This window comes from Brassica napus, unplaced genomic scaffold (genome assembly GCF_020379485.1).
Source record: "Brassica napus cultivar Da-Ae unplaced genomic scaffold, Da-Ae ScsIHWf_488;HRSCAF=743, whole genome shotgun sequence".
NCBI classification, from domain to species: Eukaryota; Viridiplantae; Streptophyta; class Magnoliopsida; order Brassicales; family Brassicaceae; genus Brassica; species Brassica napus.
Window position 1 is genome coordinate 13852 of NW_026016563.1, and position 15506 is coordinate 29357.

The following is a 15506-nucleotide window of genomic DNA, read 5'->3' on the forward strand; positions in this document are numbered from 1 at the left end:
AAGTGTCATCTTTCTTCGGTTTCTGTCCTTCTCAATATACTCCTTTTACCTGGAGGACTTTAATGGCCATCCAAGTACTTGGAGAACTCCACAGATTTTCTGTCAGGGTGCTTGAGATTTTATACTCTTACTACTTTGCTCCTTTGAGGAACAAAGCGGGGTTCTACCACCTTCGATCCCGTGATGGCACCCCTCTGGTCGAGGAACCTTGGAGGGGTGTCAGGGGTAATTATCCCATCGGGGATGGTTGGAACAACCGGTACATGTTCGTGAAGACCTAGGAGCCGGTTGGTTATCCTACGTCTTGGCGTACCATTGGTAAGTTCTTCTTTTGAGCTTTGAGTTTTATCATTCCTTTGGGAGCCCGATTTGATGTTTAGCTTTTGCCTTGTCAGATGAGTCCCACCCGGTTTCCTTTGCTGGAGAAGCAGTAGCGAAGCTGGAGTTCCTCGACGATTCCGATGGGTGACCCTCCTGGTGAGCAGGGAAGCCTTGCGTCATAGTCGTGTGTCGGGTAAGCCTTCCCTTTTTCCTATTAGGTGAGGCTTTGTCTTGTTTCTTACATAGCGTTTTCAAGGAATGTGGCGAGGCTCCCGGTATCGGTTGTCTATTCGGGGGACCCCAAAGAGAGTGATTACGTAGGTCCATAGGAATTTGTAGATATGGAGGTTTGTTATGCTGCTGAGTGCTTCTACTTTAACCCATTTGGAGAAGTAGTCAGTGACTATCAGACGGAAGACCTTCTGCCCCGGCGCCATAGGGAATTTCCCTACAATGTCCATGCCCCACTTTCTGAAGGGCCATGGTGAGCTTATGGACTTGAGGTTCTTCGGGGGAAGCTTTGAGACTGGAGAGTGCCTCTGACACTTGTCGCAGTGTTTTGCTTGTTTGTCAGCGTCGGCGGCCATCGTGGGCAAGTAGTAACCCGCCTTTCTGGCTCTGAGCACTAGGCTCTTTCCGCTAGAGTTGGTTCCACAATCTCCTTCATATAGTTCTACAAGGATTCTAGCAGCTTCTCGAGGTGTGACACACATTAGGTACGGGCCAGAGAAGGATCTCCGGTACAGCTTCTCCTGTGAGATACAATACCTCGCGGCTTGCTTCTTAATTTTCCTGGCCTTGTTACGATCTTCCGGGAGAATGTCGGCCTCCAGGTACCGGACAAGGGGGGTCATCCATGTTTCGCCTTCTTCGACAGCGGAGACCTCCTCTGACGGGGGTTCCTCCAGGGTGGCTGGCAATTGAAGCACAAGCAAGGGTGTACTCATCTGGCTATTCGCTTCGAGGGCGGACCACAGATTAGCCAGGGCATCGGCTTGCGAGTTTTGTTCCCGGGGGATTTGAGTGAGCTTGCAGCTCTTGAAATTCTTGATCAGTCATTGGGAAACTGCCAGATATTGGATCATGCTGTCGTCTTTTGCTTGGTACTCTCCCTGTACCTGGTTGATTATCAGCTGGAAGTCGTCGAAGCCCTGGATGTTTTTTGCCCCCATTTGGTGGACGAGAGTTAGACCTGCGATTAGGGCCTCGTACTCGCTTTCATTGTTGGTTGCTTTGAAGTTGCATCTCACGGTCCTAGAGGCTGTGTTCCCCGTCGGCGAGGTAAGCACTATTCCCATTCCAGCTCCTCTAACGTTGTTGGATCCATCAACGTGCAGGATCCATTCTACCTCTTCCTTAGTTTCGCCTCGGAGGCGTACCTCCTGCTCCAAAGCTGGGAGTAAGGCAGAGGAGAATTCAGCCACGAAGTCCGCTAGGACCGGTGACTTTATAGCCGTGGCAGGTCGAAATATTACGTCGTACTCCCCTAGTTCCACAGCCCATTTGGCTAGGCGTCCGGAGACTTCGGGTTTGTGGAGGACCAACTTTACATTGAAGGAGGTACCAACCACGATTGGATGAGTCTGGAAGTAGGGTCGTAGCATGCGAGCGGCGACTATCAGGGCTAAGGCCAGCTTCTCTAGATGGCTATAGCGGGTTTCCGCGTCCAGGAGAGCCTTACTTACGTAATAGATTGGTAGCTGCTTGTTTCCCTCCTCGCGGACTAGGGGCGCTCACGGCGTGTTCAGAGACTGCTAGATATAGCAGCATAGCTCATCGAGTAGTGGCTTGGATAGGAGAGGAGGAGTGGTGATATATGACTTTACCTCTTGGAGAGCGGATTCGCACTCTTTCGTCCATTGGAAGTTCCTTGGATTCTTGAGGGCTCCGAAGAAGGCATGAGATTTGTCGGAGAGTCTGGAGATGAACCTTCTCAAGGCCGCCATCCTTCCCGTTAGGTTTTGAACCTCCTTGACGTTCTTTGGGCAAGGGATTGAATGAATGACCCTAATTTGCTCCGGGTTGGCCTCGATGCCTCGGTGGGTTACAATGTACCCGAGGAACTTACCAGAACTGACCCCAAATGAACATTTAGCTGGGTTGAGCTTCATGGTATACTTCCGGAGGGCGGAGAAGCCTTGCTGTAGGTGAGATATGTGGTCCTCCGCCTCCAGGGAGTTGACCAGCATGTCGTCGATGTAGACCTCCATGGTTCGCCCGATCTGGTCCGCAAACATCAAGTTCAGTAGTCGTTGGTAGTTTGATCCTGCGTTCTTTAGGCCGAATGGCATAACCTTGTATCAGTAGATCCCTCTGGACGTCATGAAGGATGTTTTCTCCTGGTCTTCCGGATGCATAAGTATTTGATTATAGCTTGAGAACGTGTCCATGAAGCTCATCAGCTGATGCCCCGCAGTGGCGTCCACCAGCTTGTCGATATGAGGTAGCGAGAATGGGTCCTTTGGACAGGACTTGTTGAGGTCCGTGAAGTTGATACAGACTCTCCACTTCCCGTTCTTTTTCTTGACGACGAGGACGTTGGGTAGCCATTCTGGATGTTGCACCTCACAAGTGAACCCCGCGCCGAGCAGGCTTTTGACTTCATCATTGATGATTGAGTCTCTTCCAGGAGCAAATTTCCTTCTCGTTTGTCTGACGGGTTGATGTAGGGGATCCACCTGTAGCTTGTGCATGATGATTTCCGGATCGATCCCAGGCATATCTGCATGGGACCAATCGAAGCAGTCGGTGTTAGACCTGAGGAAGTCTATCAGTCTTCTCCTCAATCCTTCGGTCAGCTTGGAGCTGATCTTGAGATGTCGGGTCTGACCTCCTTCGGTTAATGGCACGTCGTCCATTTCCTCTACCTCCGGTTCCTCGGTGTGATGAGCCGAAGGCTTACTCTGTAATTGCTATAAGACCTTGGTCTTTCCCTTCAGAGTAGTCTGGTAGCAGGAGCGGGAATACTCCTTATCCCCTCTGACTGCCTTTATGCCCAATGTGTTAGGGGATTTTTGTGTAGGCTCTTTGTGAGTACTACGGAACGATGGATAAGCTGGTTTCTATTAGGTGTTTGTGTATTTTTTGTGGGAATTTAGTAAGGTAACAAGGATATAGGCTTGAAGAGACTTTTATTAGATAGAACAAGCAAGGACTTGAAGAGACTTTTATTAGGATGTAAGCGAGGTTACAAGGTATTTGGTAAGAACCCTAATTCTAGCTGTCTAGCTCTAGTCTCTCAGCCTTGGAGAAGTCGATCCCTTGCCTTAGGGTTTAGTAGCTCTTATATAGTCGTCTAGGAGTCGGTTTCATTAGGTTAAACTCTTCCATAGTCGGAAATATGGAAGGTTTTCTTTGTCGAAAGTTTTCCATTTCTTGGAAGGGAGCTCGTTTCCAGGGACCAAACTCGGGGTTCCTTCAAGCGGGGACCCGGAGTGTTCCCTTATCGGGGACCCGAGGGTCTGGGTTTTACCTGGAGGCTGGAGGAAATGATACCGGGGTATTTTTCCCCAACAGTTTGCCCCTTATTTCTCGATTTCGTCATCGAACTCGGGGAATAACCTGTGCACTCAAGTCAACCGGGGTTGCTCATTCTCAGCAGGCTCCCCTTGGGCAGGACCCCGTTCCATTGATCTTACTATCCTGGGTTCCACTCAAGCCGGAACTCATTCTGAACTCAGGTGAGGATCGGCTCCTTCGTGTTTTGACCGGAGTCTAGTAGTAGTTTCTCTTATCTTCTGGAGATGATGAGGCTGGAGATCTGATGTTAAACTGTGTACAGGCTGGAGAGAGTCGGAGAGATGATACTGGTAATGGTTTCCTCAAGGTCTCGTTCGTTCTTTGGGTCCCCAGGACTGAGGGGATAGGTTCCCTTATCGTGCTTCGAGACTCGTTTTCCCGCGTAGTCTCACCTTTTTGACGCGTGTAAGTCAATCTTAGGGTTTTTGATTTTCTTTCCCCGTTTCTGCTTCCTGGACTTTTGGGTTTCCTTTTCTTACCAAAATCTCGCGCGATCTCTATTACTCAGGCCTAGGTCTTCATTCTCTCAGGTAACACTTTCTTTCTCCCAATCTTTTATTCCGAACCTTTTAGGATGACAAACGGACTAGATCTCGCCCTCGGCTCCTCTTCGATAGGTACTAGGGTTCACTCAAGACGTAGGGTTCTAAACGAGGCCTGCGGGTCCATGGATTCCTCAGATTCTTCTCTGGACCTGACCGCCGAAATAGAGGAACTTAGGAATGCTGCTGTTGGAGAGGCTCCACCACCTCCGGGAGGAGACAGAATTTTGCCGGTGGGTCCTCTATCGGTAATAGGAGTAGAGGAGGTCGCAAACTGGAGAAAGAAGTGTCGTATTCTAGACGAAGTTACCATTCGGATCCCTGGTCCCTTTTATAGGGTTTCGGATTTTGAGCTGGGTGAGATCCCTGTATAGGAAGGTTTCTTCGAATCGGGTTTCAGAGACAAGATTCCTTCTTTGGTGGCTAAGATTTCGAAGGCAATGAAGATCTCCCCTGGACAGCTGAATCCTCCCTCCTGGAGGATCTTGATAGCTATGCAAAGTCTCGGTGATCTTGAGGGTTTTACCGTTGGACTCGCTGAGGCTCTATATTGTTATTCTATCTCTCCTTTGAACGGTGGGGAGTTTAGGTATCATTTGCATCCTCGTAGAAAAGCCCTTCCTGTGCGGGAGCTTTCGAAGGCTGAGAGAAAACGTTGCCCCATATCTCGACCAGAGACATAACTCATACAATAAGCATTCATCGATCGATGCAGCGGATTCAATCTGGAGATAAAAAAACAAGACAATACCACATAAACTTAAGCCTATACCCCATCTGTTTTAAATCTGGTTCGACAGAAAGGTCTAGACACGACCTGCAAATGGAATAGTCGAAGCACAATTCCTTTATGGCTTGTTAAAAACATTTTTCGGCAGAAAAACTCGATATGCCCATCTTTAGTAGTTATATGGCCGCATAAACGTAAAAAGGTATCAAACATTTATTAGATTTAGCATTGGTTCAGCCTTGACTTAGGCCACCATATATGATTATCTCGACCGGAGACATAACTCATACAATAAGCATTCATCGACCGATGCAGCGGATTCAATCTCGAGATAAAAAACAAGCCAACACCACATATACTTAAGGCTATGCCCCATCTTTTTTAAATCTGGTTCGACAGAAAGGTCTAGACACGACCTGTAAATAGAATAGTCGAAGCACAATTCTTTAAGGCTTGTTAAAAACATTTTTCGGCAGAGAAACTCGATATGCCCATCTTTAGTAGTTATATGGTCGGATAAATGTAAAAAGGTATCTAACATTTTTTAGGTTTAGCATTGGTTCAGCCTTGACTTAGGCCAACATATATGATTATCTCGACCAGAGACATAACTCATACAATAAGCATTCATTGATCGATGCAGCGGATTCGATCTCGAGATAAAAAAACAAGCCAATACCACATAAACTTAAGGCTATGCCCCATCTTTTTTAAATCTGGTTTGACAGAAAGGTCTAGACACGCCCTGCAAATGGAATAGTCGAAGAACAATTCCTTTATGGCTTGTAAAAAACATTTTTCAGCAGAAAAACTCGATATGCCCATCTTTAGTAGTTATATGGTCGGATAAATTTTAAAAGGTATGGAACATTTTTTAGATTTAGCATTGGTTCAGCATTGACTTAGGCCACCATATATGATTATCTCGACCATAGACATAACTCATACAATAAGCATTCATGGACCGACGCAGCGGATTTGATCTCGAGATAAAAAAACAAGCAATTACCACATAAACTTAAGGCTATGCCCCATCTTTTTTAATCTGGTTCGTCAGAAAGGTCTAGACACGACCTGCAAATGGAATAAACGACGCACAATTCCTTTAAGGCTTCTTAAAAACATTTTTCGGCAGAAAAACTCGATATGCCCATCTTTAGTAGTTATATGGTCGGATAAATGTAAAAATGTATCGAACATTTTTTAGATTTAGCATTGGTTCAGCCTTGACTTAGGCCACCAGATATGATTATCTCGACCAGAGACATAACTCATACAATAAGCATTCATTGACTGATGCAGTGGATTCCATCTCGAGATAAAAAAACAAACAATTACCACATAAACTTAAGCCTATACCCCATCTGTTTTAAATCTGGTTCGACAGAAAGGTCTAGACACGACCTCCAAATGGAATAAACGAAGCACAAATCCTTTAAGGCTTGTTAAAAACATTTTTCGGCAGAAAAACTCGAGATGCCCATCTTTAGTAGTTATATGGTCGGATAAATGTAAAAATGTATCGAACCTTTTTTAGATTTAGCATTGGTTCAGCCTTGACTTAGGCCACCATATATGATTATCTCGACCAGAGACATAACTCATGCAATAAGCACTCATCGACCGATGCAGCGGATTCGATCTCGAGATAAAAAAACAAGCCAATACCACATAAACTTAAGCCATTACCCATCTGATTTAAATCTGGTTCGACAGAAAGGTCTAGACACGACCTGCAAATGGAATAGTCGAAGCACAATTCCTTTAAGGCTTGTTAAAAACATTTTTTGGCAGAAAAACTCGATATGCCCATCCTTAGTAGTTATATGGTCGGATAAATTTAAAAAGGTATCAAACATTTTTTAGATTTAGCATTTGTTCAGCCTTGACTTAGGCCACCATATATGATTATCTCGACCAGAGACATAACTCATACAATAAGCATTCATCGACAGATGCAGCGGATTCGATCTCGATATAAAAAAACAAGCAATTACCACATAAACTTAAGCCTATACCCCATTTGTTTTAAATCTGGTTCGACAGAAAGGTCTAGACACGACCTCCAAATGGAATAAAGGAAGCACAAATCCTTTAAGGCTTGTTAAAAATATTTTTCGGCAGAAAAACTCGATATGCCCATCTTTAGTAGTTATATGGTCGAATAAATGTAAAAATGTATCGAACATTTTTTAGATTTAGCATTGGTTCAGCCTTGACTTAGGCCACCATATATGATTATCTCGACCAGAGACATAACTCATACAATAAGCATTCATCGACCAATGCAGCGGATTCAATCTCGAGATAAAAAAATAAGCCAATACCACATAAACTTAAGGCTATGCCCCATCTTTTTTAAATCTGGTTTGACTGAAAGGTCTAGAAACGATCTGCAAATGGAATAGTCGAAGCACAATTCCTTTAAGGCTTGTTAAAAACATTTTTTGGCAGAAAAACTCGATATGCCCATCTTTAGTAGTTATATGGTCGGATAAATGTAAAAAGGTATCGAACATTGTTTAGATTTAGCATTGGTTCAGCCTTGACTTAGGCCACCATATATGATTATCTCGACCAGAGACATAACTCATACAATAAGCATTCATCGACCGATGCAGCGGATTCAATCTCGAGATAAAAAAAACAAGCCAATACCACATAAACTTAAGGCTATGCCCCATCTTTTTTAAATCTGGTTCGACAGAAAGGTCTAGACACGCCCTGCAAATGGAATAGTCAAAGCACAATTCCTTTTAGGCTTGTTAAAAACATTTTCGGCAGAAAAACTCGATATGCCCATCTTTAGTAGTTATATGATCGGATAAATTTAAAAAGGTATTGGACATTTTTTAGATTTAGCATTGGTTCAGCCTTGACTTAGGCCACCATATATGATTATCTTGACCAGAGACATAACTCATACAATAAGCATTCATCGACCGATGCAGCGGATTCGATCTCGAGATAAAAAAACAAGCCAATAACACATAAACTTAAGGCTATACCCCATCTTTTTAAAATCTGGTTCGACAGAAAGGTCTAGACACGACCTGCATATGTAATAGTCGAAGCACAATTCCTTTAAGGCTTGTTAAAAACATTTTTCCGCAGAAAAACTCGATATGCCCATCTTTAGTAGTTATATGGTCGGATAAATGTAAAAAGGTATCGAACATTTTTTAGATTTAGCATTGGTTCAGCCTTGACTTAGGCCACCATATATGATTATTTCGACTAGAGACATTACTCATACAATAAGCATTCATCGACCGATGCAGCCGATTCGATCTCGAGATAAAAAAAAAAGCCAATACCACATAAACTTAAGGCTATGCCCCATCTTTTATTAAATCTGGTTCGACGGAAAGGTCTAGACACGCCCTGCAAATGGAATAGTCGAAGCACAATTCCTTTAAGGCTTGTTAAAAACATTTTTCGGGAGAAAAACTCGATATGCCCATCTTTAGTAGTTATATGGTTGGATAAATGTAAAAAGGTATCGAACATTTTTTAGATTAAGCATTGGTTCAGCCTTGACTTAGGCCACCATATATGATTATCTCGACCAGGGACATAACTCATACGATAAGCATTCATCGACCGATGCAGCGGATTCGATCTTGAGATAAAAAAACAAGCCAATACCACATAAACTTAAGGCTATGCCCCATCTTTTTTAAATTTGGTTCGATAGAAAGGTCTAGACACGACCTGCAAATGGAATAGTCGAAGCATAATTCCTTTAAGGCTTGTTAAAAACATTTTTCGGCAGAAAAACTCGATATGCCCATCTTTAGTAGTTATATGGTCGGATAAATGTAAAAAGGTATCGAACATTTTTTAGATTTAGCATTGGTTCAGCCTTGACTTAGGCCACCATATATGATTATCTCGACCAGAGACCTAACTCATACAATAAGCATTCATCGACCGATGCAGCGGATTCGATCTCGAGATAAAAAAACAAGCAATTACCACATAAACTTAAGGCTATACCCCAACTTTTTTTAAATCTGGTTCGACAGAAAGGTCTAGACATGCCCTGCAAATGGAATAGTCGAAGCACAATTTCTTTAAGGCTTGTTAAAAACGTTTTTCGGCAGAAAAACTCGATATGCCCATCTTTAGTAGTTATATGGTCGGATAAATGTAAAAAGGTATCGAACATTTTTTAGATTTAGCATTGGTTCAGCCTTGACTTAGGCCACCATATATGATTATCTTGACCAGAGACATAACTCATAAAATAAGCATTCATCGACCGATGCAGCGGATTCGATCTCGAGATAAAAAAACAAGCCAATAACACATAAACTTAAGGCTATACCCCATCTTTTTAAAATCTGGTTCGACAGAAAGGTCTAGACACGACCTGCATATGTAATAGTCGAAGCACAATTCCTTTAAGGCTTGTTAAAAACATTTTTCCGCAGAAAAACTCGATATGCCCATCTTTAGTAGTTATATGGTCGGATAAATGTAAAAAGGTATCGAACATTTTTTAGATTTAGCATTGGTTCAGCCTTGACTTAGGCCACCATATATGATTATTTCGACTAGAGACATACTCATACAATAAGCATTCATCGACCGATGCAGCCGATTCGATCTCGAGATAAAAAAAAAAAGCCAATACCACATAAACTTAAGGCTATGCCCCATCTTTTTTAAATCTGGTTCGACGGAAAGGTCTAGACACGCCCTGCAAATGGAATAGTCGAAGCACAATTCCTTTAAGGCTTGTTAAAAACATTTTTCGGGAGAAAAACTCGATATGCCCATCTTTAGTAGTTATATGGTTGGATAAATGTAAAAAGGTATCGAACATTTTTTAGATTAGCATTGGTTCAGCCTTGACTTAGGCCACCATATATGATTATCTCGACCAGGGACATAACTCATACGATAAGCATTCATCGACCGATGCAGCGGATTCGATCTTGAGATAAAAAAACAAGCCAATACCACATAAACTTAAGGCTATGCCCCATCTTTTTTAAATTTGGTTCGATAGAAAGGTCTAGACACGACCTGCAAATGGAATAGTCGAAGCACAATTCCTTTAAGGCTTGTTAAAAACATTTTTCGGCAGAAAAACTCGATATGCCCATCTTTAGTAGTTATATGGTCGGATAAATGTAAAAAGGTATCGAACATTTTTTAGATTTAGCATTGGTTCAGCCTTGACTTAGGCCACCATATATGATTATCTCGACCAGAGACCTAACTCATACAATAAGCATTCATCGACCGATGCAGCGGATTCGATCTCGAGATAAAAAAACAAGCAATTACCACATAAACTTAAGGCTATACCCCAACTTTTTTTAAATCTGGTTCGACAGAAAGGTCTAGACATGCCCTGCAAATGGAATAGTCGAAGCACAATTTCTTTAAGGCTTGTTAAAAACGTTTTTCGGCAGAAAAACTCGATATGCACATCTTTAGTATTTATATGGTCAGATAAATGTAAAAAGGTATGAAACATTTATTAAATTTAGCATTGGTTCAGCCTTGACTTAGGCCACCATATATGATTATCTCGACCAGAGACATAACTCATACAATAAGCATTCATCGACCGATGCAGCAGATTCGATCTCGAGATAAAAAACCAAGCCAATACAACATAAACTTAAGGCTATGCCCCATCTTTTTAAAATCTGGTTTGACAGAAAGGTCTAGTAACGACCTGCAAATGGAATAGTCGAATTACAATTCCTTTAAGGCTTGTTAAAAACATTTTTTGGCAGAAAAACTCGATATGCCCATCTTTAGTAGTTATATGGTCGGATAAATGTAAAAAGGTATCGAACATTTTTAGATTTAGCATTGTTTCAGCCTTGACTTAGGCCACCATATATGATTATCTCGACCAGAAACATAACTCATACAATAATTCATCGATCGATGCAGCGGATTCGATCTCGAGATAAAAAAACAAGCCAATACCACATAAACTTAAGGCTATGCCCCATCTTTTTTAAATCTTGTTCGACAGAAAGGTCTAGACATGCCCTGCAAATGGAATAGTCAAAGCACAATTCCTTTAAGGCTTGTTAAAAACATTTTTCGGCAGAAAAACTCGATATGCCATCTTTAGTAGTTATATGGTCGGATAAATTTAAAAAGGTATTGGACATTTTTTAGATTTAGCATTGGTTCAGCCTTGACTTAGGCCACCATATATGATTATCTTGACCAGAGACATAACTCATAAAATAAGCATTCATCGACCGATGCAGCGGATTCGATCTCGAGATAAAAAAACAAGCCAATAACACATAAACTTAAGGCTATACCCCATCTTTTTAAAATCTGGTTCGACAGAAAGGTCTAGACAAGACCTGCAAATGTAATAGTCGAAGCACAATTCCTTTAAGGCTTGTTAAAAACATTCCGCAGAAAAACTCGATATGCCTATTTTTAGTAGTTATATGGTCGGATAAATGTAAAAAGGTATCGAACATTTTTTAGATTTAGCATTGGTTCAGCCTTGACTTAGGCCACCATATATGATTATTTCGACTGGAGACATTACTCATACAATAAGCATTCATCGACCGATGCAGCCGATTCGATCTCGAGATAAAAAAACAAGCCAATACCACATAAACTTAATGCTATGCCCCATATTTTTTAAATCTGGTTTGACAGAAAGGTCTAGACACGCCCTGCAAATGGAATAGTCGAAGCACAATTCCTTTAAGGCTTGTTAAAAACATTTTTCGGCTGAAAAACTTGATATGCCCATCTTTAGTAGTTATATGGTTGGATAAATGTAAAAAGGTATCGAACATTTTTTAGATTAAGCATTGGTTCAGCCTTGACTTAGGCCACCATATATGATTATCTCGACCAGGGACATAACTCATACGATAAGCATTCATCGACCGATGCAGCGGATTCGATCTCGAGATAAAAAACAAGCCAATACCACATAAACTTAAGGCTATGCCCCATCTTTTTTAAATCTGGTTCGATAGAAAGGTCTAGACAAGACCTGCAAATGGAATAGTCGAAGCACAATTCCTTTAAGGTTGTTAAAAACATTTTTCTGCAGAAAAACTCGATATGCCCATCTTTAGTAGTTAAATGGTCGGATAAATGTAAAAAGGTATCGAACATTTTTTAGATTTAGCATTGGTTCAGCCTTGACTTAGGCCACCATTTATGATTATCTCGACCAGAGACCAAACTCATACAATAAGCATTCATCGACCGATGCAGTGGATTCGATCTCGAGATAAAAAACAAGCAATTACCACATAAACTTAAGGCTATACCCCATCGTTTTTTAAATCATGTTCGACAGAAAGGTCTAGAAACGACCTGCAAATGGAATAAACGAAGCACAATTCCTTTAAGGCTTGTTAAAAACATTTTTCGACAGAAAAACTCTATATGCCCATCTTTAGTTGTTATAAGGTCGGATAAATGTAAAAAGGTGTCGAACATTTTTTAGATTTGGCATTGGTTCATCCTTGACTTAGGACACCATATATGATTATCTCGACCAGAGACCTAACTCATACAATAAGCATTCATCGACCGATGCAGCGGATTCGATCTCGGTCGAGATAATCATATATGGTGGCCTACGTATATGTCTCTGGTCGAGATAATCATATATAGGTCTCTGGTCGAGATAATCATATATGGTGGCCTAAGTCAAGGCTGAACCAATGCTAAATCTAAAAAATGTTCGATACATTTTTAAATTTTTTCGACCCTATAACTACTAAAGATGGGCATATCGAGTTTTTCTGCCGAAAAACTGTTTTTTAACAAGCTTTAAAGGAATAGTTCTTCGTTTATTCCATTTGCAGGTTATTTCTAGACCTTTCTGCCCAACCAGATTTAAAAAAAGATGGGGTATAGCCTTAAGTTTATGTGGTAATTGCTTTTTTTTTCTCGAGATCGAATCTGCTGCATCGGTCGATGAATTCTTATTGTATGAGTTATGTCTCTGGTCGAGATAATCATATATGGTGGCCTAAGTCAAGGCTGAACCATTGCTAAATCTAAAAAATGTTCAATACCTTTTTTAATTTATCCAACCATATAACTACTAAAGATGGGCATATCGAGTTTTTCTTCCGAAAAATGTTTTTAACAAGCCTTAAAGGAATTGTGCTTTGACTATTCCATTTGCACGGCGTGTGTAGACCTTTCTGTCGAACCAGATTTAAAAAAAATGGGGCATTGCCTTATGTTTATGTGGTATTGGCTTGTTTTTTATCTCAAGATCGAATCCGCTGCATCGGTCGATGAATGCTTATTGTATGAGTTATGTCTCTGGTCGAGATAATCATATATGGTGGCCTAAGTCAAGGCTGAACCAATGCTAAATCTAATAAATGTTTGATACCTTTTTACATTTATCCGACCATATAACAACTAAAGATGGGCATATCAAATTTTTCTGCCGAAAAATGTTTTTAAGAAACCTTAAAAGAATTGTGCTTCGACTATTCCATTTGCAGGTCGTGTCTAGACCTTTCTGTCGAACAAGATTTAAAATAGATGGGGCATAGCCTTAAGTTTATGTGGTATTGGCTTGTTTTTTTTATCTCGAGATCAAATCCGATGCATCGGTCGATGAATGCTTATTGTATGAGTTATGTCTCTGGTTGAGATAATCATATATGGTGGCCTAAGTCAAGGCTGAACCAATGCTAAATCTAATAAATCTTTGATACATTTTTACATTTATCCGACCATATAACTACTAAAGATGGGCATATCGAGTTTTTCTGCCAAAAAATGTTTTTAACAAGCCTTAAAGGAATTGTGCTTCGATTATTCCATTTGCAGGTCTTGTCTAGACCTTTCTGTCGAACCAGATTTAAAAAAGATGGGGTATAGCCTTAAGTTTATGTGGTATTGGCTTTTTTTTTATCTCAAGATCAAATCCGCTGCATCGGTCGATGAATGCTTATTGTATGAGTTATGGCTCTGGTCGAGATAATCATATATGGTGGCCTAAGTCAAGGCTGAACCAATTCTAAACTAAAATTTTCAAAAATGTATACAATTTTTTTAGAAAATTATAAAAATTTAATCGTAAAATCATTATTTTCTTATATATTTACAAATTTTATAAATATTGATTAATTTTAATTTTTGGTAATTATGCAACTTTTACAAATTTATTTAATATATTTAATTAAAATAAATAGATAGAAAAATCTATCTAAGATTATAATTTCAAATATATACATGCACATTCTTAAATATTGTTTTTATGTTTAATTAAATTAAATTTATATTAAAATATTGATACGAAAAAAGAAAATTTACAATATTAATAAAATTTTATTTTAAAATATAATTTATATTTATCTGTTAAAAAGTATTTTAAATATTTTTACTGCACATGGTGCATGAAGATACCTAGTTTTATTTAAATAACTAGTGTTTGATCTAGTACTACTTACAGGTAAATAATTTCTTAATTTACATATGTATTAAGAATACAATTCATGGGTGTAAGATTCGCTGAATAGTATATCTAGAAAATTACAACGACAGTAAGTTAAAATACTTCCATTAACAGTATTACCTTATTTTGTCCATACAGCACGACTGATATGCCATCTTTATGTTTCTTAATATGCTTGAGCTAGTTTTTTTTCTCTTTGATGTATGTCCATAATAAACCAAAAAAGTAACACTGAAACTTCCCATCTTAACTGAAACAAAAATGTAAAAATATTACACTAGTGTTTCCATGGTCAATCTATTTGTGGAGACTTACTGTCTTTTTCTAAAAAAAAGGCTACGAACCTATCAAACACCCCGATAGTAATCTGAAAAAGGAAAATTAAATAAACAAAAATCAAATCAAATCAAATAAATTGACAAATATAAAAGAGGCTACTGGTTCAATTGAAAAAGCCCAGTTTTGTATATCTCCTCTCTTCCTCGAAAGTCTGAAACTTTCATCACCGTCTTTGTTGTTTTATTTCATACAAAAGTATAAGAGAGTATTACTTTGAGAAGGAGAAAATGAATTTAAAAACAATAGTCAGAAATCTATACCAATCGTTGTCACTACACTAATAACCCAAAAATAGGTTGAGGAGATGACGATGGGAAGAACAAATAGAAAAGATGATTAATTAACTGAAAATGGATATTGTAGACAACGGGAGCTCTAGTAACATCATCTTCCAGTCTGCCTATCACGACATGGGACTGGAAGAAAGCACACTAACGGGTAAGGTCACCCCACTCGTAGGATTCAGTAGAGAGATCAAGCAAACCACAAGAGATGTCACTTTCCTGGTATACGCTGAAGGGATCAACATGTCAACCAAATTCATGGTCGTCGATTGCAAGTCATCCAACAACATGATACTGGGGCGGGCATGGATCCATGACATGGT

At 40.1% G+C, this 15506-nt stretch overlaps 1 protein-coding gene across 1 annotated transcript; it reads right to left on the reverse strand.

The window, feature by feature from the left end:
- Positions 1-572: 572 nt before the first annotated feature.
- LOC125604234 lies at positions 573-2531 on the reverse strand. Its single transcript, XM_048774713.1, has 3 exons — positions 2148-2531; positions 1440-1865; positions 573-1367 (listed from the first exon to the last, which is right to left on the reverse strand). The coding sequence occupies exons 1-3, from the start codon at positions 2529-2531 to the stop codon at positions 573-575; spliced, it is 1605 nt and encodes a 534-aa protein (XP_048630670.1).
- Between the last annotated feature and the right edge of the window lie 12975 nt (positions 2532-15506).